Below are 26105 nucleotides of genomic sequence, written 5' to 3' on the forward strand. Positions count from 1 at the left end.
TTTGGTTGTTTCTGGGATCCATGGCTGCTTTGGCAGGGCCTTACTGATTTGGCTTGCCATCTCCGTAGCACAGCTAATCCTCGGCTGTAGGCAGAGGCGTTGGTCTGATGGTGGAAATAGAACCCACTGGGTGATGTCAGCTGGAACTATCATCCTCTTGGACACACTCACACCTCTGCCACCATCCTGCTGCCATTTCTCTCTCATCACAAGCTGCTTCATCTCTGCATCTGCTCCACTCATCACTCAGCAGTGCTAGAAAGGAATCCTCAGCTATGTGAGAGTAATGGGCCTTTGCCAAGCCTTTTAATGGACTCCTCACAGCTATACATGTTGCTGCTTTAACAAGGCTTTTTGAACAGTGGAGGAGCATGTATGAACATGCGCTCTCTGATGTGCATGGGCCTGTCTGATGTCTGTTCATGCTGTTTTTGCCTATGTATGGTTTCCATTGTCATAAAGTTCATGTTCGTGTGGTATGTGAATGGGCAGCATGAAGTTATCAGTTTAATAATTTAGTTCATTTAATTTATATTGCGCTGATTCACAACATTTATCTCATGACGGTTCCCAATTAGAGCAGGTCTAGACCAAACTCTGTAATTAAATTATGTAATACAGAGTTATTAGATACACTTGTGCAGTCTTTTCTAATACATTTCTGACCTAAAGCCTGGTTCATTACAATTTAGGTCTTATTTTTATAGTTATAGTCCATCCTACGTAATGGTAATAATAAAGATGAGTGTACATGACATACTTTTCTCACTGCAACCTAGATACAAACGCTCTCTGATTCATGCCATTCTATCAGTGCAGAGCTCAAAGCTATACTGTCACTTTTTGGTATATGCACTCGAGTTCACATTCAATTTGGGATTAAGTTATTGTCACTCCAAAATGTTAAGATTTTGGTTTCAGAGAGGACTCCAAAACACAGACTACAGACTCAGGTAAATGGTTAATAAAGTCTTTAGTGGAGAGCTTCAGTAAATAGTACAAAACACACAATGGAAATAGTTCACAAGAACAGGAAATTAAATAACTAATGCTAACCAGGCAGCAGGTGAGTGCAAACGTCTAAGGGAGATGTCCAAAGCAAAGAATCAAAAAACACACAGGCAAACTCCAAAAGCTGGGGGATATCACGTCCGGAGACAGAGCGAAGCAGGGCAGACAGGAGCATGGAGGTGAACCTGAACAAGGAGAGCAAAATCAGTCTTCACAACATGAGCAACAAAGGAATTCAAAAGACAAAAACCTGAGCTTGACAAGATACCACTGGAGTAGACGGTTTAATCTGACGAGGGTGGCGAGGGGGAGCTGGTCTTAAATATCCACAGGCAGTGTTGAGTGATTGGATGAAGATGAGGAACAGGTGTACAGGGAGGTGACTGATGGGGCACAGGAATGGCTCCACCCAGCTCCGCTCCGGATTGGACAGGCAACAGAAAAACCAACCGGACAAATCACACAAAGACGGGAAACAAACAAAGAGACAAAAAATACCTCAAGATACTAATCCTAACACCCAATCCCTAATGTGCTGAACTTTAAAGCAACACTGTGCATCCACAAAAACGATCACTTTCAGATAACTGACTAAAATAATATGGTATCTACCAAGTCATTTTAGCCATCTAGAAACCCAAAAACATTGCCAAAAAGAACTCAGGGCAACAAATACAAGCATTCATAGGGATTGTTCCCAAACCTCTAGATTAGTAAAACTTATTTGGAAGACAAAATAAAGTAAATCACGCCCATTAGATATCACACTTTACAGACCCACTTCCTTCACCTTTGACTTACTGTTCTGTGCACACAGATTTGTGGTGCAGTGATTCTCAAATGAGATAAAATGATGTAGATCATCTGAATAACTTATTGGCTCATTTATATCGTGTCTCCATTTCTTTCCATGTCTCACTTCTCTCTCTCTCTCTCTCTCGCTCTTTCTCTCCCTCTTTCTTTGTTCTTCTTTGCATTTCTCTGCAATACAGGAGACCATTATAGCAGGTCTGCTACCAGAGACTACCTACTCTGTGACTGTGGCTGCGTATACCACCAAGGGCGATGGAGCTCGCAGCAAGGCCAAGGTGGTCACCACCACAGGAGCAGGTATGTGCTGTGTGCACATTCATGTGTGTTGCATCTATGTGTTAGACATTACATTTTGAAATGAATAATTTAGGATTTTTTTTTTCCTCATTGTGTAGAATTGTAGTGGAGTCCATTACATTTTTGACAGCACCAAAATCAGTAGTCAGCTGTGACAAGACTATTATAAAAGAATGAGTAACACATTGCTTTGTGTAATACCTACAGAATTTTTACTCTTCAAAAAAGGAGCCAAACAATTTTTAATGCCATGGCCAGGATGGAGCCATTTTGGGGCACAGAAAACACAATTACATGACCACATAAATGTATCTAACAAGAAAATAATGGGCTGTTTTTATGTAATGCAAGGTTTAGGAGTTCATACATTGGCAGAATAGATAAAATGATAATAATGACTGATGGGTAAAGACAGGACAAAAACGATACATCTTGTGCATGTACTTGTTCGTGTACTGTGGGATCAATGCCTCACACTTTTTAATGTATTAATAAACTAACTGGTAAACTGAGATGCAACCACAAGCACAGTTGTTTTAACAGCTTTTGACCTGTCAGTCAGGAAAAATGCCTGCACTGATGTGCATACATGCCATCATGGTTTCTGAACTGTTCAACAGTCAACAAATGCTGGTTGGTCCTGTTTCTCTGACAGCATTAACACGCATTAGAGTCTTCCTAGAACTGAGAAGAAACCCTTCTTTCCACGTGAACTTGGTATAGTCCACACCAGGGTGCAACTGATACCTGTCGAACAAACCAAACAAACCGTACTAACTGAGTAAACATACCAGGGTCCATTCAACCTAACCAAGTGTGACAGTACTGAGATATGTTTGCCTTGGGTTTTTGCATGAAACAGAAATAGATAAATTCAGAGATAACACAACAATTTTTTCTTTTTCGGCTTTTTTCTCCAGGCATGTTAGACCTAAACTTTGCTATATAGATACACTTGCAGATGAAATAATTAAAAATGTCAATATTTTTAGCTTACCTGTAATCAGTCTCCAGTCTCCAGCAGCAGTAATGCAACTAAACTGGGATGCATTTAGGATGAGTTTGGTTCTAGTGTTTCATAAATTAATCGTATAGCAGTTTTCAATTAATCAAGATGGTGCAATATCAGAGAAAAGTTACTGTCTTTCAGTGCCTGGCAAGCCCACTATGATGATCAGCACCACAATCGGGAACACAGCCCTGATCCAGTGGCAGCCCCCTAAGGAAATGGTGGGGGAGCATGTGGGATACCAACTGCAGTACAAGAGAGCAGAGGAGGATGTTTTCATTATCAGAGACTTCAGACAGACAGATGATCACTTCACAGTTACTGGTCTCCACAAGGGAGCCACCTACATCTTTAAATTATGTGCCAAAAACCAAGCAGGTAATGGGGAGGAGTATATAAAGGAGATCAGCACCCCTGAAGACATTCCCAGCAGCTACCCGCAGAATCTGAGTGTCATAGGCCTCACTGCAACCTCCACCAAGCTGGCCTGGGCCCCCCCTCCTCTGGCCGACAGGAACGGGAAGATTGTCAAGTATATGGTGGTATACCGAGATATCAATAGCCAGCACAACAACACCAACAGTACTACAGAGACACAGATGACCATCCAAGGTTTGCAGCCTGACACAACCTATGACATCAGAGTCCAAGCTTTCACCAGCAAAGGGGGAGGGCCTATCAGCCCCAGCATTCAGAGCAGAACCATGTCCACCTCCATGCCAGGTGAGGCTCTTTATCTGTGCTGAATTGTGCTTGTAGACAGCTTACTTTAAATTCATCTTGACTCCACAATCTACATGGCTCCATGATGTGGAGTTTAGGGTTCTATGTAGTTAGAATGCAGAAACACAAACACAAATAACATCTCCAGGTTCAGAAGCACAAGGGCCTGACCCGACCAGCATTTTTCTGTGATTTTGGTAACTACAGACACAGCTTGGCATGACTGGAAAGACAGTCTGAAGAATTATTCGGATTATTATGAGGGCTACAGAAACAGTAGGTGGAGTGAGCTTCACCCACAGCAGCTCCTTCCATCCCCTTTAAAAGCAACTACAAATGAAATGGAGAAGAGAGCTTCTGAAAGAGAGAAAAAGTTAATATCCATTAAACGTCTGATGTTCCAAAAAAAGCAATAAAAACATCCCAATTATTAAATTTCATCACTTTAAACATGGTGTTAATTTTAGAATGAGGTACATAAATATGCTAAACAGTTTCAGCATCCAGTGACAGCGATTTCAGTCGGGAGAGATTAATAAGAAAGAAAAGTGAATTAGATAAATGAATTTATTGTGAAGAGCAAAATAGACTTTGGCACTTGGACCCCTGCAGGAAGTAGATCACCGCAGGAAACTCTGATGAACAAGACTTCCACTCCAGAGCCTAAACACTGGTGGTGTTAATGTTAGCTTGTATGGATTTTGAACTTTTAGCCAGCTTAGCTAGGTGGTCCATTTCTTGTACACTAATTGATACACCTTTCATTTTAAACACTTTAATCAACAGGTGAGCAGGTTATTTTTCCTCTCACAAACCCAGGTTCTTGAAGGAGGGAAAATGTTCTTAGGGCTCTTATAACTGGATTAGTATTATTCCTGTGTAATTACAGTATATCTAAAATTAATTACATGGAAAAAAATGACACCAAGAAATTACATGTATTACAAAGTTAATTTCTGTTTTGGTGTGTGTGTGTGTGTGTGTAACTAGTAGTTAGAGATTTTTACTCAAATAGCAGCACTCTTCCTGTCCTGTGCAAAGGGTTCAGACACTAAAGGCAGCGTCAGTGATGTTTGCTTTACTAATTAACCAGCTCAAATAAAACAATGCATATTGATCAAGTTCCAGTCTTATTTCAAGAAATCAAATTAAATCAACATTCAGAAGTAGATAATGTTATTATCCGTCACCGTTTGTTACTTTTCTACTCTGTAAACAATACTTAGTCACTTCGTCTCACCATATTACCATCTACTCTTATCTTGCATTGAGTATTTCTCCAGTGTGCGCTAGCAGAACCTGTACAGGGAGAGTAAAACAGTACGACTGAGGGACCTAAAGCAAAGAGTCTCATTCAGACACCAAATGAGCTGAAAGATGCTCAAGTCATCCATAGAGCTGAAGGGAACTTCAGAGGTGGTGACATAACATATACATTTGTTATCAAACCTTCAATTATTTTGGAAATATTGAGCAGATTTAATTCATATAATTGATACTGGTCAACAGATCCAGAAAATAAAATCTGTGCTGTCCTTTTGATCAATATTAGTGAAAGGTTTACACATTGTTTTCTCATTTTAGATAAAATATACCTTTTTATTTTCTCATTGTCTTGCTTTGTGCACCACCTCTGTAACTGTGAACCGTCTCAGTCATGTCTGAAGTGAAATTAACCACCTAATAATCATCTAGATCTTCCCTCAGTGTTCACCAAGAACTTTGGTGTGAAGGCTGTGATGAAAACTTCTGTTCTGCTGACCTGGGAAGTGCCAGAATCCTTCAAATCTCAAGTGCCTCTCAAGGTGAGACCAGCCCACGCTTCCACCCAGACAGCAGCTGCAGCGCTAAAAGAGATAATTCAGCTACTGTATTTTCTGTAACAACAGAAGGAGCTTTCTATGTATAATTGAGGACCAAGTGGTCTATGTTCACAGTACTGTAAAGCAAATACAACAAGGTGAATTGGAGCTCTAAATAGTTTAAACAATGAACATATAAATACTAATTAAAACTTTTATACAGAATAACAAATAAATAAATATCAGTGTTTTTGCTTAATGCACTTAATCACTGTCTTTCCAAAGATGAGACTGAAGTCATTTTCATGTCATGTACATTATGTATTTCCTTGCAAACATCTTTAAAGGAAAGGTAATGCGTTCAGAACTTCTGCCGACCTCAAGTTCACACCCAGTAGGCACCATGCAATAAGTTTTTAATAGCACACAGTTGTAAATCGCCTGCGTCGACCATAGCATAAAGACAGGAAGGGAGGGGGCATAGCTCTGTGCAGAGTGAACATGCAGTATCATCCACCCAAGATCTAAAGGTTTTTTTTTTTTTTTTACATTTTACATTTCTGGTCGTGTAAGGGTTAAACGAGACACAACTCCATACAGCGTGTTAATCAGCGAGCTTTAGGGGTTTTGGTATGTGTATTTTTTTCACTTTACATAAAGCCAGACTCGCTGTGTCCCATTGCTTCCTGTGTTCATACCAAGCTAAGCTAAATGGCTGCTGACTTAGGCTTCACAGTTAGCATGCAGAGTGGAGTCAGTCTTGTTACATAACTCTTGTAGAGAAAGGGAATAATTGTACTTCACCGGATGTTGACCTATTCCTATGAGGTCAGAAGACAGTGAGTAAAAGGGATGAATAGGCAATCATTAACGTGTCGCTTTACGGTGACACTTTATCAGATCCTGTACAATCAGCAGAGTGTGGAAGTTCCAGGCAACCTGAAGAGGAAGTTGATCACACAGCTGCAACCAGATACTGATTATTCCTTCGTCTTAATGAGCCGGGGGAACAGTGCCGGTGGCCTCCAGCAGCAGGTTTCTATCCGAACAGCTCCAGACCTGCTGAAGATGAAACCAACTCGATATCAACACGATGTGGATGAGGGTGGCAGAGTGACCATTAGTCTTCCAAGCGCCCCTGCTGGAGCCCCTATAAGGTCTGTGCTGTTTGTTTGTCTGAGGCAATATACTGCTAAATAAATAAATAGGGAGTCAGAGTGATTTCAGTTCCTGTTTCATGATTGATGGCTCTGAAATGCCTTCTCTCCTCTGGCTTTGTATGGAGGCAAGCAATAGTAACACCACTGAATTTAAAGTACTGAGATATTTGAGTTTTAATAATCATAACTTTGAATTGTTTGTTTTGGTATACTATATTTTTTAGTTCAGAGAGAGAGAGAGAGAGATGTGTGTGTGTGTATGTATAATTATCCAATTAGCCAATTATCAGCTGCAGCAGAGTGTTCTTTAAGGTCAGAGTAACTTCAAGAGTAAGCAAAGCATTCAGTCCCACAACCCAACTATACAGTAATTCCAACTTATATATTACCTATAACCCCAATGCCACTCCTGAGCTCTCTCCTGGTACCAGAAAGCAATTCTATTCTATTTAAGGTTTGAGCTTTAAAAATAGAATTCATCAACAAAAAGAGTCTCAATTCAAAGGCTGCAGTTTAGGAAAAAGTTATCTTTTATTTTCACCCAACCAAGAAAAAGAAGACAGGTACTCTGAATGACCTAAACTTTTTTTGTATTTCAAGCATTTGTTTCTCTGAATAAACCTCCCACAAATAAGCTCTAAAAGTGAGGCTGATGGAGAAAAGACAAAATAAATACCATTTCTATATGAACGCACAGACAAGACCTTTTTATCGTTCCCAATGCTGTACTTATCCCATTGGTGTTTAGGAGAAGGGATGAGTAGATATCAAATATAAAATGTTCAGAGCAAATAGAAAAGAGGCTGGAAAGGAAACAGAATCCCCATTAAAGCTCTGTGTATTTTGTATGTACTATATGTACAAAAAAAGAAGTGTTCAGCCACCTGACCATTACACCAACAGGGACTTTAATGACATATCATTCTAAATACATAGACAGTTTCACAGCTATAGCAGCTTCCACTCTTCTGCCAAGACTTTCCATGAGATTTTGGAGTGTTTCTGTGGGAATTTTTGCCCTTTCATGCAGTAGAGCAATACTAAGGTCAGGCACCGGTGTTGGACAAAAAGGCCTGTCTTGCAATCTCCATTCCAGTTCATCCCAAAGGTGTTCGATGGGGTTGAGGTCAGGGCTCTGTACGGGCCAGTCAAGTTCTTCCACATTAAACCATGTCTTTATGGACTTTGCTTTGTGCACTTGCGCACAGTCATGCTGGGATAGAAAAGGGTTTTTCCCAAACTGTGGCCACAAAGATGGAAGCATAGCATTGTCCAAAATGTCTTGGTATGCTGAAGCATTAAGATTTCCTGTTACTGGCAATAAGGGCCTAGCCCAACCTCTGGAAAACAGCCCCATTAAGAGGATACTTTTGTCTATATAGTGTATGTGTACACTGTATAGGCATATAATGCAGTTGTGTTTCTGTTTGGTACAGATGGTACTACATAGTGGTTGTCCCTGTCACCTTGGCTTCACTCAAAAGATGGGAGAACCCTGAAGACATGGACATATATGAGGTGAGTGGACGTGCTTACATTAGTCATTTAATAAGGGGAAATCTGTTCAAATCACCACCCATTTGGAGCGACAGGTCCCTTGTAGCTGCTTCAAAACAGATGTTTATCTGTTTTCCATTTTAAGACTATTTTAACACTTTATTTTTTGTTAGGTTAGAGATTAGGAAGTTAGGCATGCAGTGGTTATGGTTAAAGATACCCTTTCCTTCCAAAGAAACAGTTTAAACTGTTTAAATTCAGTGTTTCTCACAATAAAACATTGCTACTGCATGCAAGAACCTCTTGTACCATCAGTGCATATTTAGATTTTTTTTCTTCTATCTTTCTAGAAGTTTGTTTTTCCTCTTTTTACTCCTATAGTACACTTGACTTTCATTTAAAAGAAATCTAACAACTGGAGAAGAACAGGTAGGCGTTTAAAAAGCATTGGGAACATTCATTATTCAAATGATCAGCTTCAACAAGAGCAGCTGCGTATTAACAGTTGGCATTCATCAGTTTAAAACAATGCATTTACACAACTTTGTGCAACACTCAGTGTTGAATGCTGCTTCCATTTTCATACATCCGTGCTTAGCAGCTTCTTTGCTACATTTGCAAGACATTGCTACCTTTTCTGCAGCATTCAAGCCACTAAATGTCAATCTTTACAGTACATGAAAGTACATGAAAACAAGGGGACACATTTCCTTAATATCCATTACCAATCTTTGCAGTGGTCAGAATTGCATATAGTGGCACTTATGCCTTGTGCATGACTGTGTATTGTTGTCCTGGTAGGGCATTAAATGAAATCAAAATGAAATTATAAAATAGATGTTGATAAGTAAGATAAATGGGGATCAAGTATTGTAATTTAGGGTCGCCTTGGCAGTTTTTGAGGTATCATTGCCATGGTCTGATCCAAAAATCGTGTGAGCGTAAGACAGCCTCTCAGTTCTCTTTCGATTTTGTTTTATGTGGCTTTGTTTAAATTAACCAGCTCTGTGAGGTTGATATACAGAAGTGGTCGGGTTACATCAGATTCTTCTTAAAAGTTTGTTGGAGCGATCTGTATTTTTACAATATGCAATACATTGCATGCAACTGGAAGTTTTAAATTAAGGTATGAACTTAAATTTTTAAATTAAGGTATGATTTCATTAAGAGGCTTCATGATCTGAGCACCCAGAATATTCATGGTAGTCTGGCCATTAGATGTCAAGTGTACACAGTTGGTCATTTAGCATGATATGTTTAGTACGTACAATGGGAACGTAAAAAAAATTGTGAATTGCACATGCACAAACTGGTGGATCCTGATCCTGAACTGCCGTTTTGCTGGCACAAAACAGGATCAGTTCCAGGATTTTACTTTTGAGAAGCAACAATATCAACAAAAAATTCCTTATAATTGAGTTGGTTGTTTCCGAGTTTTAGGGTAATGTACAAAAGTGCTCATAAAGGGGGAATTTCAAGATGATCTAGTCTCTAAATAAAATGCCATGTGGTCAGTCAAGCCTTTAAGGCCCTTGACTGTTCGTGTCAAAAGACATTCTGCCACCACATCTTGATAACAGTACTTGTCAATGTGTTCTACAGAGATACTGTTGACTGAATGACACCTCCATTAGTAAGCCATGTCATTATCCAATTAACTTTTGATTGATTGGCATTGCTGTGTGTTCTCTATGATCCCAAGTGCAACTCCATTACAAAATGTGTACGTTTGGCCCTTGGAACAAACAGTCCTGCACCTCCCAGTAGGCAGAGTGTATGATTTCAAGTCCTCTGCTTGGCCCTTGTGTAAATGAAGGGCCAGGCAGAGCAGGTTAATGCTAAGTTAAAAGAAAGTTGTTATTTATGAGGGAACTGGCTTCAGAAGGAAATGGCATATTGAGAGAATAATTCAAAAATAGTTTGAGGGTAGCATTTATTCACTGGGTGACCTGAATTTGGCTCTTGATGAATATGAAAAGCGTCTTTAACACAAGTTCTAGTATTCTGTTTGCATTACGACAGTCTTAAATCACCTCTTTGGAATATGTTTATCTTTACTCTGCAGAACTAGAAGATGAAGTGCTAAATCATCTCTGTTTTTGAAATGTAAAACAACCACTAAGGAAGGCAAGATGTCACCATAATCATCAGGTTTCAGTTTATACTGGCAACAGCTCTGAAGAAGTGTCATTTTCCTCCAACTGTGTATATTATTGTATAGCTGTCAATAAAAATCTATGAGCCATAGTTTTAGTCTTTCACCTCAATGTGCTTCCTAACCTACAAGTGAAAAGGATACTTTTGGTGTTCATTACATGAGAAGCCTCCAATGAGCAATGGCACTGGATTCCCAAGAAATTTAGTTTTACTGACTGGGAAGCTTGTGCAGCTGGAACCACACTAACATAACAGTTATTAATATAGTTTGTCATTAATTATGGTCCCTTTTGCATTGTGAAAATGACTATAGAGATCAAGAGCCTCTTTTCCACCTTTTCATTATGGACACGTTACTCCTGATCAATTTTATCTCTTTAATTTTGGTTAAGTGTTGTAATGTAAGCAGGTGGTGCTGTTTGAGAAATGCATCAGTAAAGGTGTAAAGCCACAGCTGGTTGGTAAACTTCAGACTTATATAGTTCATATAAAGATATTAATTTGATTATGTATTATTAAGTAGCAGGTGAGCTTTTACTAATCTGCCAGTTATGCTCCTGTGGTCTTGGCTACAGTGTGTCAGTCTGGATCTGGAAGTCCCACGGGAACTTAACTTTGTCAATCGCAACCACCTTATGAGAGCTCCTCCATTCTGAACTTTGGACATATAGTCCATACTCAGCACAGATGTTCCTGTATACTATGCCAGCCTCTTGGTTGTGGCATTCCAGGTATACTGTTCTTGTCTGCATCTTACCTGCTGTTTTGTACTGAATTATCTCAGGGGCATCTTTGCATAGCCTGGACCTGTGGTCCTGTCTGGCGATCTTTACTGAGTGCCTCTTCTTGTGCTGCCATGATTAGCATTTCTGTGCTGCCCTTCCATCCAGCCTCTTCCTGCCATTGGAAAGATTTCTTGATATCAGCCGCTTCTTCTATCTGTCGGTGATACATGCCATGCAAGGGCTTGTTGCTCCATGATGGTTCATCCTCTTGCTCCTCATTATTGCTTGGTTTCTGCTGCCTGAGGTATACACTTAGCTCTTCATCTCTGGAGAGCATATTCCTGATGTATTCCTGGATGTTTGTTGTTTCATCCTGGACAGTGGCTCTGACACTCGCTAGTTCTCGGCCTCCCTCGTTCTGCTTAGTGCACAGTCTTAAGGTGCTGGACTTGGGATGAAACCCTCCATGCATCATAAGGAGCTTCTTGTCTTGGTGTCAGTGGCTTCTATCTCCTCCTTTGGCCAAATTATTATGCCAGTGGGATATCTGATGACTGGCAGGGCATATGTGTTGATGGCCTGGTTCTTTTCCTCCTATTCAGCTGACCTCTCAGGACCTGCCTCACTCTATTTAGGTATTTGACTGTGGATGACTTCCTTGTGGCCTCTTCATAGTTTCCATTTGCCTGCAGGATCCCAAGGTATTAGTAGCTGTCCTGAACATCTATGATGTTGCCTAATGTTGGTCGTTCAGTCCCCTTGGTTCTGATCATCTTCCCTCGAATGACATTCCAGTGTCTTTGCTGTAGATCCTGGTGATGTGGATCAGCAACACTCTTGGCATACAGCTTGATGTTATCCATGTAGAGGAGGTGACTGATAGTTGCCCCACTTATCTGTAGTATCTGTAATATTCTTTGTGATAATCTGGCTGGGGGGGTTCAGGCTTATGCAGAACAGCAGCGGGGATAGAGCATCACCTTGGTATATTCGACACTTGATGGTAACTTTCTAGGCTCTACTCATGTATTGAGCCGTGTACCTACTGATCTCTACCACTTTTTTTGTATTTTTCCTTCTTTTTACGGACTACTGCAGAGTAATACTCACCTACAGCTACCTGGAACTGTGCAACATTGGATACAACCACCTGGAGAATCCTGGCACCTCAGTAAGGATGCTTTTCATCGACTTCAGCTCGGCCTTTAACACCATCATCCCGGATATCCTCATAGCCTTGCTGGTCGACTTGAATTTCCCCACCACCACATGCTCCTGGATCAAAAACTTCCTCACAGATCATCCACAGTCTGTCAAGAAACAGGAGATCATTCACCCTGACGCTCAGCAGTGGCTCTCCACAGGGCTGTGTGCTGAGCCCTCTCCTGTACACCATCTACACCCTTGACTTCACTCCCACACACCCCTTCAACACCATCATAAAATTCACCAATGACACGCCTCTGGTGGGGCTCATCACAAAGGATGATGACACAGCCTACAGAGATGAGGTCTAGCAGCTGACAGAGTGGTGTGTCAGCAGCAATCTCACCCTCAACACCAGAAAAACCAAGGAGGTGGTCATGTGCAAAGCTGACTCCCCCCCCCCCGCATAAAAGTCTTCAAAATCTTGAATCTTGAAAAATGATGCCTCACAGGAGCTTCCAGGTCATGCAGAGGCAGGTTATTGACTGGTAATTGGATGGAATTGCTCCCTTCTGAGGATCCTTTATGATCAGGACTGTCCTTCCTAGGTTCATCTCTATGGGTGAGTCCCATCCATCAGCAGCTGGTTCCTTTTAGCTGCTAGGTGTTCATGGAGTGCAGTTAGCTTCTTTAGCCAGTAGACCTTGACCACATGGAGTCTGAACATCGTGATGGTTACTGGGCCTTGTTCTGGGATATTGCTGTGGTCCGCTCCTTGATCCATTAGCCACACATCACATACACCACACATCACAACAGCAATGCTATACATAAATATATATAAAATAATATAAATACATTTTTTTTTTACATTTAGCTGTTGCTTGTTTTAATGCAACTAGTGATGTTTACGCTATATTAGCTAAGCAGTCAGGGATGTTTGGTAAAGAACTGTAATATTGAAAAATGAGTGGCAACACCAAAAGTCCATGGGGAAGGAAATGAATCAATAAAACAGAAAAAAGGAATAGAAATAGAAAATGGAAAGAATGTCATTATCCTCTGACTTCTGTGTGGAGTGAGGTACAAAAGAAAGAAACCCTCGCCTACAAAGATCAGTTTGTCATTGTGTTATGCTACCACACAATATGCCCATCTCAAAGTCTCTTGTGTTATGTTGTCATTCCACCAGCTCCTGGAGGCTGGTGCCACCGGCAGTCAGCAGAAAAAGAGCCAGGACCTCCTGCAGCCCTCCATAGCTGCTAAGCTGGACACTCTGCCTGAGATCTTCACTCTGGGTGACGAGAGGAAATACAGTGACTACTACAACCAACCTCTCCCTGGCCAGCAGCAATATCTTTGTTTTGTTCTGGCCGATCTGATGGACCATGACGCTGTGAGTGACCTCTGTCCTGTATTTATTTTTACCATGTAAACACCCTTTATCCATTTTAAAAGATTCAATGGCACAGCTTAATTACATGTTTTAAAACAAGGGCAACTCTTCCTTCTATGGTGTAGACATACTTTACAGTATAGCTATATATTGGTTCAGTTTTGAAAGTCACAAGACTCTGGCTAGGCACTGTGCAAACACAAGGCAGTAATCAGAACCAGTGTGAAACAGAGTGAGTGGATGTCACAAAAACAAGATGAAGTTTTTCGTAACCTCCGGTGTTTAATCACAATGTTCAGTTTGTGAAGTTTGAATATTTCAGCCAGTTCTGAAGTCAGTCAGAATGACTAGCAAGCAGCATAGCTGAAAAGCTGAAATTTGAGCAACAAAGGGCCTTCTTGACAGCAAGAAGCCAAAGCATGATAATGTCATTTATGTTTCCAGAGCAAAAAGATGTAAAATAAAAATTGTATGGAAAAAAATATGTACATTAACCAAAAGTGATTAACTTATGTACTGTATACAAAACTTCCAGAATGAGATACGATACCTCTTAATAGTTTGCATTTACATTTTTTTCTACTTGCTATTTGCACATTTTATTTACCCTTAATTTATTTCTCAAACCTGCATTAACATTAAGTGAATTATTTCTTATGATCTGTGAGTGTTTTTCCCCCCTTTTATAAAGTTGGTCTGTGCATACCCCAGATGGGTACATTTACAGAGAAGCCCAAGACGTATTACATTAATGCTCACACTGTTGCTCAATGGACCAGTCACAATGTGGTGCTCACCTGAAAGTGTACATGCAACCATTTCATTCACATGTCATACCACCCTCAAGACAAATGCCAAAGAAAAGTAAGACAACAGCACTTTCAGCAATTCTAATTTCAATGGAAAACAAGAATAAAGAAAGAATAATACAAAACCAGAATGCTTTCAGAGATGTGGACAGTCTGGTCTGTTTTGCAGTGAGGTTCAGTTTTATTTCTTATTTGTATCTCAATGTAGTCTGAGTCAAGAATACAGTCAGCCACAATATATACCATAGTACTATACTACAAAATGACCTCTATAAATACATCCGCAGTAATATTAAATAATCTCACTACAGTTCCTAACAGATCTTTGAGAGCAGTAATCAAAACTGCCCAGCCTACATGCAGCTGACCAGTCTAATCCTGCTGAAATCCAGCAGCCAAATTGTGGATTATTCAGAGCATTACTCAATCGTTGTGATAATGCTCAAGCTCAATGTCAAACCACAGCCACTCAAGTAAAATTCTGATTCTAAAATAACTCAGGGACAACCAATTCAGGGTTAAAACCTTGTTTAATTTGTAAAGCATCTATTTTTATAACAACCCTGATGGTGTTGTTATTTTCTTCATTGGTGCCCCTGGCCAGTGGTACCTGGGCCGAACCATGCTGTGTTAAAACAAACTGACAGATGGGGACTGTCCTGAGCAACCTAGCACCAGTTGTTTAATGTCATATAGCCCTCCGGCATTCCTACAGCAGTAAAATACAGAGGCTACAACTAACAGTGTGAGAGAGAAGCAAAGCTGAGAATTAGACTGGATTAAGCTAATTTACAATCTGCATTGAATGCAGAAGTACAGTGGAAAATTTCACCAAGACCAAGGCTGTGCTTGACACCTCTTGCTCTTTAATAAATCAAAAAACTAGAGGACCAGGGGATGGCCGATATTTGTGGCCTTTATAAACGTTCTGATAAATAGCTCTCATAAAATTATGTAAAAACTTCCTTTCTACCCTGTGGGTTGTATTCTAGTACTTATGCAGAACGCCTTCGATACATTTTCCAAAGGCCTTGAATTGCTGAATAAACAGAGCAGAGCGCTTTGTGAATGGAGTTTTTTTCTCCCCAGTGTTTTCTATCTATGGAACAAAAGCGCCGCCCCTCAGGCAATAGTGCATACATGCCAGGCAGATCGCTGTGATGTGAGTCACATCCTTGAGTAATGCATTCATCTGCAGGTATATTTCTCAGGCAGTGAAGCCATGTTCCCTGCTGTCACTCACAGGCATCTTGCTTCCAAAGCATGGCATTTTCTGCCTCAGATTTGCCTATGTGCTGTCATCACAGATTTGAAAATGTAAATAGGACACCTTTGGAGCCTAATGGGTTAACGCAACCCTTAGGTGTTGTTCAAACAATAAGAGGAATTTGCAAAATAGACTTCTGGCTCTCAGTATAGCTTCTGATTTCAGCTGATATGGCTCCTTGGTTCCTGGAACTTCATCAAAGACTGTTGGTAGTTTATCACAAGAAGGACTGGGCTCATAATTTGAATACCTCTTTATCTACCTTTTAACATGTTCCGACAAATTTTTCAAGTTAAATCAATTAAACAAGCATTCAGAGGTCATTCAAACAGAACATTACAGTTGCTTTCACCTTTAGTAGCCTTGAACAAAACTTGTTTCATTGTGTTAAGAAAAGAGCAGCACAGCCCAGATTCGGTAAATGACACTCGGTGGAATGTGATTCAAGCCTGTACAAAAATAGAAACCTAATCACATTCATTGAAAACAGGGGAAGCAAGCTTAGCTTTTACTTCTACTGCAAATCTACTGGCAGTGTAGAGGCAAGAGGCAAGGTGAGATGGGGAAAGTAGGACTGAAAACGGGGGGTAAACATGCTGGTAAACATGCTGGGACACGTGAAATTGGATTAAAGAAAAAGGCCATATAAACAGTGTGATCACTTACAGCAGAGGGAGTTCGGGGGGGGGGAGTAGCAAGCAGGGAATGGGAATGGCACCTCCCCCTGAACGCAGAGCCCCGAGGGAGTAACAGAGAGGTGAGGAGAGTGAGAGGTGGCGAGAGAAGGGAGGGAGCTTAATGAGGGGAATAAGACTGGTCGTGGGGTGCACAGACATATTTGAAAGGCGAGAAATGCTACAATCATTGAAGAGAGAATGGTTTGGATGCTGGCATGAGATTCTAATGTAGGAGGGATGATGCACTTTGTGAAAGAAAAGAGAAAAGGAGAGAAGGATGGCAGTGCAGAGGGGACTGGGGATTGTGGGAAGTGCATTGAGCCTCCTGGATAGCATCCAGTTTGCCACTGCTGGATGAACTGTGAGCAGAAGGCTTTGGCTGAAGTGGAACTCTTCGGAGTTGTGGGAAATAACAGAGTTGTCAAAATACATTAGAATCCCACATTTTTTCTGCTTATTTTATTGTTCATGAGCTCTTTTTTTGGAGGAGCTTATGGACAATAGAAACAATAGCAAACTGTGTATCTTCCCAATGCTTTGCACAACCCACCTTTCATTAGTACCTTTTTCACCCTTGAAGGATTGCTGTCTGTGTTTGGTGGTGCCGCTAAGATTGATCACTTCCAAATTTCCCCCAAGATTGTCTAGAAGGCCTTTAGAATATGCTTTTGTGTCACCTAAAAGCCTGAAAACTGTCATTTTTCAAAAATACACTGATCAGCCACAACATTAAGTCCACCTGTTTAATATTTAGTAGGTCCCTGGTCACCGGTATTTGGAATGTTGGCTCCTTTGGGTCCTGTGCATTGATGGTGGGGCCTGGGTCTGTGGTACTTACTTAAATTATTATTCTCCACTGTACAGATGGATATGAAAACTACATAAAATCGAAATCAAAAATGAAGTGCCGTGGTTAGCACTGTTGCCTCATAGCAACAGGCTTCCAGGTTGGACTCCCGCTCTGGGCCCTTCTGTGTGGAGTTTGTATGTTCTCCCTGTGCCTGCATTGGTTTTCTCCGGGTAGTCCAGCTTCCTCCCACAGTGGCTACTCTATATTCTAAATGACTTATTTGTTAGGACTCTTTTATCACTTTCTGACAAAAAAAGAATTGCATCTTCTCTTGATGCCATGTTATCAGCACAGCTATCGATCAGTGGAAACCAGCAGCGGGAATGTGTTTGGAACTGTGCTCAGGTTATTAGGAAAGGGGGTGTACAGGACAGAGGAAACGAGACGGTTGGCTGTGGGAGGGTAAGCTTGGAGAAATCCAGTTGCCAACTGGTGCACGCTGAGTGGATGACAACCACTCAGCTACTCATGTACATTACAAAGGTATCATGAAATGTAGTACAGTAAAAGCTACAAACAGGACCTACCCAAACGTAGTGTGGTGTTACATGTTTTTTGCGTCACCACAATGCTTTTAGGTAGGTAAAATTCATAGTGGGCTTGTGGAGGATAATTGGGGTGATTAAAAAAAAAAGAAATTTCTAAATATTGGTGAATCTGGCAATACTGCCCTCTCTTGAAGTAGAGACATGCTAGTTAACATATAGTGCTCAAAAAATAAAAACTGAATTCCCCTATGTTGAGGAAAATTAATTAATAATTAATAAAATATTTAAAGGGTCAGTGCCAGTCCAAGCCATACAAGATGAGCATAGAAAATTTTAAGAAAAATAAACTTTTTTTATTTTTTATTTTTCCCCCACTGATCCAACCCTCTGTGTCCAACCAAATCCATTCCAGTTTTAAGTGTAACTTGGAGCGCCATTTTGAAATAACCCATCCAAAACTGTGTGGCATTCATGGTTTCACATTAAAAGTGTCCCTTTAATTACCATTTCTTTCATCTTATTTGTCCATCTGCCTTTACCCTCATTTTTGGAGGCACCACATTCTTGTCTGGGTCCAGATGTTCAAATCTGACCAGTTGACAATTCTGTCTGACATCAGGCAAACTACATTCAAAAGGTGAAAGAAATTCTCACTGCGATTATATCCAAAATTCAAAATAAACTTTTACTCAATGTGAATGACCTTTGGAAGTGATTCCTGTTGAAATAAGACATGTGTGAGGAGGGATGGGTGTGTTCTGGTGGAAGGCCCCACACTCAATGCACAGGACCCAAAGGAACACTCAATTCAATTCAATTCAATTCAGTTTATTTATATAGCACCAATTCACAACAAAAGTTATCTCATGACACTTTCCAATTAGAGCAGGTCTAGACCAAACTCTTTAATTAAATTGTAATACAGAGAGCCCAACATTCCCCCTTGAGCAAGCACTTGGAGACAGTGGTGAGGAAAAACTGCCTTTTAGAGGGCAGAAACCTCGGAGCAGACCCCGGCTCAAGATGGGCGGCCATCTGCCAGGACCGACTGATTCTCAATCAGATTGGGATCTGGAAATGTTGTTGTGGTCCTTGACAGATTCTTGAGCTGTTTTCAAAATGTGAGAAGGTGCACTGTCCATCTGGGGGGAGGTTGCTCCTGACAGGAAGAGCTGTTGCCATAGGGAGGGGATGTATTTGGTCTGCAATGCATAGGTGGGTGATGTGTGTCAAAGAACATCCACATGATTGCCAGAACCCATGTTTCCCTGCAGAACATTGCATTGTAAACGTGGTTAATTGTATTCACTACACCTGTCAGTGGTGTTAATGTTGTGGCTAATTGGTATGTAGATAGATATGCAAAAATGTGCTTTTTAAAATCATGTTTTCTCTACCTTTACATTAAAGTTTTGGCTACAATGCATTAATTACAAAATGTAATGATTTTCTAATCAAAATATGGAAAATACAATCAGATTCAATCTGGGTTTTTTTTCATTTTTTTTTTAGTTTAATTTTATTTATTTAATGTGATTATTGTGGAAGATGTGATACTGGATTTCATCTGGAATGCAAAGTGAACCATCACATTTATCCAGATAAAGAAAGAGATTTTTGGTATGTATGCGTTTACAAGGGTCAAAGACCATGGCATGTCGGATTCATTTGTTTCATTTTAGCATTGCACATCAATACAAATGTTCAGCAAATCTCTTACAGCCACAAAGTTAATGTACAAATCATCTGTGGCTGCCCGTTCTGATATTACAACATAATGGATGTTAGAGTAAATGTGTCAAATAAAACAAATGTGTGAAAAATGTGTTGAAATGAATGAATCAATAAGGAAACAAAACTGGTCACAGGTCACAGACATTGTTTCAGTAAGCAGCGTTTTTCAGCTGTGTTTATAGCTTTCACCCAGAGGTGCTGCAGCCGAAGCTGGAACTGCTGTTGCCTTGTACAGCCAGAGCCCATTTTCAGGATTATTTATAGTCTCATTCACTAACACAGTCCTCCTAGCTGCGCTTGTCTCACACAACATTAAATGACAAGCAGCACAGTTACTTAAAGTGAATTAAGCCTTGCAAATTGAGCCACATAACTCCTGTTTAATGTTGGCCTGCTGTGTTGCCAATATCCAGTTGCTTGCAAATGTGCAACTCACTTCATCAGGAAGGACAGGTTTTTCATGGAAAAAGTAAAATTAGAACTAAAATAGCTTTCTTTAAAAGTTGATGATGCAATGATATTTTTCTTTTTATATTCCTCTAACGCTGCACATACCCACTCCTAGCCCCTGCACCAGAAGAGTTTTCGAAGTAGGTCCTTACTGCAACATCTGTGGGAACTTAAATGTAGTCCTTACCCACATTTACTACTCAGGAAGGGTACTACTCAGCTTGTGACAGTAGCCACATAATGTACTCTGTGGCTGTGGATGAAATTACACATTAATATCAGAAAGTTGTCATTACAAATTGGGGCTGTGGAGTTTTCAAATATGCATGCGTCATTGGCAGGGGGGGTCTAACAAATTGATAGAAAATTTAGGAATCAGTAGCTTTAGATTTTGAACTATGCTACTAAATGTCAGAATATTCCATGTTCCACTTTGACCACTGCTTTGTTAATCTATCTTTCAGGAGACTGACTGAAGTGAAATATTAAATGACTGGAGTTCTCTTTTGAGAAGCAACCGATGGTAGCAAAATGGATATTGTGTTTCTATTCTATGTTTAAATGAAAAAAAATGTGAGTTACTTGTTAATTGCGACTCCTGTTCATTTTTATTCTTATTTTATGTTGATTACTGACCAGAGGTTAGAATTTTCTCAGTACCTTCCATACTGTTTTGTTGTTGGAAAGCAATAAACAACAAACAGAATGTCGCGTTGTGACAGTGGTCATAGTAATCAAGGCATTTCCCTAACCTATCAAGTTGCTGGCACTGTAGCATCAAGTAACATAAGATCACTGTTTTGCAAAGCATATATATATATATATATATGGCAATATGGTGAAAAAGTCACACAAACAGTCAAGCTGACAGACAAGATCCACGTAACAAAGAGCTACCCTGCAGAGATTGTGAATGCAGTCATGCAGTTATTTCATAACTATATGGCTAAATGATATGTCCATTGCAGATATGTCAGTCACTGCAACAGCAAGTGACTTTTGAAAGACAGTTTTATGGCCCTAGTCTACAAGCTAAAGTAAGCTGCTTGTTCTATTTGTAATACTTATAAATCAATAAATTTATTGATGATGGATAAAATGATTTGTTTAGATACTTTGTGGGTTTGTTTATAGTAATACAAAGATAAAATAATGCCTTAATTTAGTTTCTTAATGCTGAATGGAACAGACAACAGACAGACAACATAAGAGCAACCAGATTGACTGTAAAAGCCTGTGTAGTACTCCTCTAGTCTGACCAATCAAAGCGCTTTACGGCATGAGCCAAGCATTCACCCATTCACACACACATTCACTCACACAAGGTGCCACAACCTCATCATTCACACGAACACTCACACATAGCAATTTGTGTTCAATACCTTGAGGAGGGATAATAATGATATGGGGCAGTTTTTCAAGGGGTTGGGCTATGCGCCTTACTTAAAGCCCCAATTTGTAATGACAACTTTCTGACAAAATCTCCTTACTGGAATGGAATTTGCAAGCCAGGACTTTTTGTCCAACATCAGTGTCTGATCTCACAAATGCTCGACAGCATGAATGGACAAAAATTCCCACGGAAACCCTCCAAAGAAGAGTGGAAGCCTTTATAGATGCAAAGGGAGGACCAACTCCATACAAATGTATATGTATTTAGAATGCAATGTTATCACATTTTATGACTGTGAAATGATTCTGGATCATCCTGTGGTCATTTGCAGCAGAGGATGTTCGCAGCCAGCCCTTTCTCTGAACCCATCACCGTGAAGCTCCATAGTGGGGTGACCCAACAAACTGAGGACCCCGAGATGCTGTGGGTGATGGGTCCGGTCCTGGCTGTCATTCTCATCATCATCATAGTCATTGCTATTCTGCTCTTCAAGAGGTGAGTCTGACAAAACAGAAGACATATGTTACGATAGATACTTGGTGTTGTTGACGTGAAGCTTCCATTAGCCAGTGTTTGTTTGTTTGTTTTTTGCAAATAATTACAGCATCATTACGTCTGGGGGCGGCACGGTGGTGCAGTGGTTAGCACTGTCGCCTCATAGCAAGAGGGTTCCAGGTTCGAATCCCGATCTGGGCCCTTCTATGTGGAGTTTGCATGTTCTCCCTGTGCCTGCGTGGGTTTTTTCCGGGTACTCCGGCTTCCTCCCACAATACCAAAAACATGCACATTAGGTTAATTGGCTACTCTACATTGTCCCTAGGTGTGAGTGTGAGAGTGTGTGATTGTTTGTCTTTGTGTGTTGGCCCTGCGATTGACTGGCGACCAGTCCAGGGTGTACCCCGCCTCTCGCCCGTAGTCAGCTGGGATAGGCTCCAGCTCCCCCGCCACCCTGACGGATAAGCAGTATAGAAAATGGATGGATGGATGGATCTTTACGTCTGAGTTTCATGCAGCGTTTTCAGTGCTAAATGCCACATAGATATTGTTTATTTTAAGTGTACAAAAATGTTACATCAGACATAAGTTCATGTATTTTGTTGATTTATTGGTGGTTGTAGAAGCTTGGTGGTATCCATAATTCATGGTTAACAGTGCTCTGAATGTACAAGGACTGAGTGCAATCAAGATCAGAGTGCTGAGCCCGATCAGGGTTTACAACTTTGACTGGCTAACTGTGAAGTACGCTGTGATTCCTAAGATGCTGATTGGTCAGAAAGTGGATGTCCCACCCTCTTTTGTGACACCTTGTGTACATAACATGCAGTATGCTGTCAAAAATCTGTGAGCATGCATACAGAAACATTAGCAAATTATGAGGTGTTAAAGAGTGCTGAACCTTACGGTTCATCTTTTAATACACAAAGGTCTCCACAGTGTTACTAATATTTTCTTTACTCTAATAATTTGGTATCTAAATTCTTGACCGCAGTTGGCTCCAGTACAAGCCTTTTTGATTCGACCCTTTTGCCCAATGAATCTCACAAGTAAGGCAGAAATTAAAGATAAATGTGGTGCTGCTCTACGCCGTCTAGTAGACTATTTTCTTCAAGATAAAGCAGTCTGAAAGTCTGACAGCTTCCCCTCTCTTGTTTCTGGGTAAATATTTTATGCAATTGTTGTTAACAGTTACCAGTTATTATTCCAATTAAAATGCACCGTTTTGAACATCAGAGATTGAAGGACAGTACTCTTTATAGCATTTGCTTAGTTGATTAAATGTATTGAAATTCAGGAAATAGCCCCCTTCTCAAACCAAACCTGTGACTGTGGATAAAAGATCAGAATTATCAGCTGTAAACAAAAAAACTGCACTCTCCTACTCATTGTAAGTTAAGCTCAGCAGCAGTGTTAGCTTAAAAATGTTTCTTTTGGGTCATCTGTTATAAAAATAAAAGGAATAGTTTCAGTGTACCTTGAAGGCAGCACATGTTCATTGTGTTCTTCCTCATATCATCCATCTGAGTGAGTCCAGAAAGAGACCTGGAGCATTTTCTTCAGCGCAGCAGATGACAAAGAACATTTAGCAAGAGTCGGGCACCAAGAAATGGTCAGAGTGGAGTATTTTAGTAGAGACATAAAGTCACCTTGGCTGAGCAAGCCTGAAGGCAAAGGTCCTCCATGCCATATGGGAGGAAGTAGCCGTGAGTACCCACAGCCCTGTTCTTCCAGGCTAACAGTTCATTTTTGTGCTTTGCTGTGCTTGGGTCAAACATCTGGAGCTGCTGAGTTGACAGTGGCTTCCATATGACTGCTGCTCTGCTCAAATCACATTAATGTTGTCATTTCTTATCATTCCTGCTGCTTTTGCTCAGTAATATTCATATTATGGAGGAGAGCAATGGCAACTAAAATCAAAATCACTTTCTAAGACCAAGTGAATGGTTTTATTATTATTGATTAAATTCTGATAAATGAAATATGCATTACATTATAGGCCAATATTTTCCAAAAGATACACAGTATTGTAGATTGTTGATGTGTTTCCTTGTCTTCCAGGCAGCCAGTAGTTTCCATTTATTGCAGGAAACCTGTTGACACTGAACTTGAAACTTGTTTAAATTGTATAATCCAGTACAAGGAATACCCAGTAAGTCTGCTGTTGGCATATGTAAGCGTAAAATCTTAAGTATCACTATATTTTATTAGAATTTACAGTTTTACAGTTTTGTTTTTTAAGCCTGCTGTTTGTCCTTTTATGTGAATTTTATGCATTCTTGGCCAGGACTCCCCTGTAAAAGGGATTTTGAGTGACAGTAGGATTAAAAAAACAAGGCTAAATAAATAAATAACTAATCTGCTGAATGCTGCAAAAAGTACAGATGTTAGCTCTAGCTAGGCAATTACTCACAGACTGTGTGTGTGCCAGAGAGAGAGAGAGAGAGATGCTTCAGACTCCTGAGTACAAAACTTGAATCTCTAGACTCCCTCCCTAGACAGAAAATGGTTCATATCATATGTTTCTGAAGTATTTTCACAAAGACACAGCAGATTCCGCTGATTTCCTCTGAAAGCTCCAGAAACCAAAATACAGCTTGTCGCTCAGTTTCACACATTTTACTGCTCTTGTGCTGAGGCACAGCAAGAACACTGGAACGCAAATAAGGAATGTTCCTTGAAGACTGTACCTTTTTGTTTGATTTGTGTAACTCTGACTGCCAAAGACTAACCTCAGCTAAGCATAGACATACATTTTCACCCAGAACAAACTGTGGATTAGCCCTCCCTTTTCGCACAGTACCATCTTGTACAGTGGAGTTTTTGCTCTTTTTCATTTGCAGTGTGGACATGGACATGTAAGTCAAGGTCAAGGAGTTTTTATTACCAGTACAACCATGTATGTGTAGTACACAGTGCCATGAAACAAAATGCTCCAGAATGTTGGTGCTATATAGTAAGAGTACACATAGTGAGTATAAAAAAATCGAGAAATATAAATAAAAATAAAAATACACCCATTTAAACATGAGGTATAAACATAGGGGACAGACAAGACAATATGGACATTGGACAGTGCAGAGTGAACTTTATGGATATTAAAGCGGCAGTATGGATAGCAAAGTGACAGCATGGACATTAAAATGATAGTATGGATAATAAAGAACGTGCACACACACACACACACACACACACACACACTAATCATCTGACTATCAAATGATACATGTAGCATGTAGTGGGTATGATGCTGATATTTTCACAAGCTGGAAATGGAAGCTGCTGAGCTGGTTGTGGATCAGAAGTACAGGAAGGAGTAGGAGTACTAAGCAGGGTGCTATAATCTGCTATTTCTGCAGTACTTCCTGATCACCGTGTGGCATTCTCACTGCCAACAACTTGTAAATTAATCCTTTCTTTTTATGTTCCCTTCTGTCTGCCTGTTCTGTGGATGCAGCAAACAAGAAAGGTTAGTGCCTCGGTCTGTTCTGCCACCACTTCACCTCACCTTCTTCCCTAGCTGTCGGCGTGCCTCCTACAGTCCTTCCCTCTGTGTAAAACATGCTGTTTTCTGACACTGATGATGTGAAGTGACAGATGCTCGTTGTTGCTGTTACAGTTTCAGACTCACACCACCATGACAGCTTTTTTTTTTTGTCAGACATACATCAGCTTCAGTTGATAGCATGTGTGTCTTGTGTGTCAGTGGTGTAAGTATGTTAGCATATATCTATGTAGCATGTTTGTTTGTTTGCGTATGTTGTGCTGTTCAGCTCTTAGCACTAAATTCACAAATCCTGCTGATCTTCCCCTCAGAATAATCCTACCTCAGTTCTTTCTTCACCTTTCAACCACTCACACACATCCACCTTCCCCCGCAAAACAAATGTCAGACCTGAAAAATTCAATTCTGAAATCACCTAAAGGCAATAACTGACACCACAAGAACCTTTTCCCTCCTCTCTTGTCTGCCTGAGCTGAATAGTACATACTGACTGTCTTCATTTGTAGTTTGTTTAGTTTCTTTAGAAAAATTCATGTCTGAAATTAACTGCTGATAAAAGCTTATTTTTCTTGTCATAAGAATCAGCTGCAGTGATACAATAAAAACTTTGGTTCAGCAGTACTCTGTTCTTCTTTCCTTTTTTTTTACGATTAACGACTTGGTACTAAGGTACCAAGGCCTTTAATGACATCGCATTTTAA

The 26105-nt window shown here is 40.3% G+C and overlaps 1 protein-coding gene across 13 annotated transcripts in view; it reads left to right on the plus strand.

Annotated features, from left to right (window-relative positions):
* The window catches only part of ptprfa (protein tyrosine phosphatase receptor type Fa), a 284242-nt gene that overhangs the window by 224040 nt on the left and 34097 nt on the right, over positions 1-26105 (plus strand). For 6 of the 13 annotated variants that reach the window (XM_046392938.1, XM_046392948.1, XM_046392941.1 and 3 more), the window contains 8 exons: positions 2004-2121; positions 3272-3853; positions 5549-5658; positions 6556-6812; positions 8252-8333; positions 13533-13736; positions 21736-21899; positions 25357-25368. In XM_046392938.1, coding sequence (XP_046248894.1) covers positions 2004-2121; positions 3272-3853; positions 5549-5658; positions 6556-6812; positions 8252-8333; positions 13533-13736; positions 21736-21899; positions 25357-25368 — 1529 coding nt within the window. The remainder of the gene's footprint in view (positions 1-2003; positions 2122-3271; positions 3854-5548; positions 5659-6555; positions 6813-8251; positions 8334-13532; positions 13737-21735; positions 21900-25356; positions 25369-26105) is intronic. The other 7 variants (XM_046392942.1, XM_046392946.1, XM_046392940.1 and 4 more) reach the window with 4 other exon arrangements.

The sequence above is a fragment of the Scatophagus argus genome, chromosome 6 (genome assembly GCF_020382885.2).
Source record: "Scatophagus argus isolate fScaArg1 chromosome 6, fScaArg1.pri, whole genome shotgun sequence".
NCBI lineage: Eukaryota > Metazoa > Chordata > Actinopteri > Scatophagidae > Scatophagus > Scatophagus argus.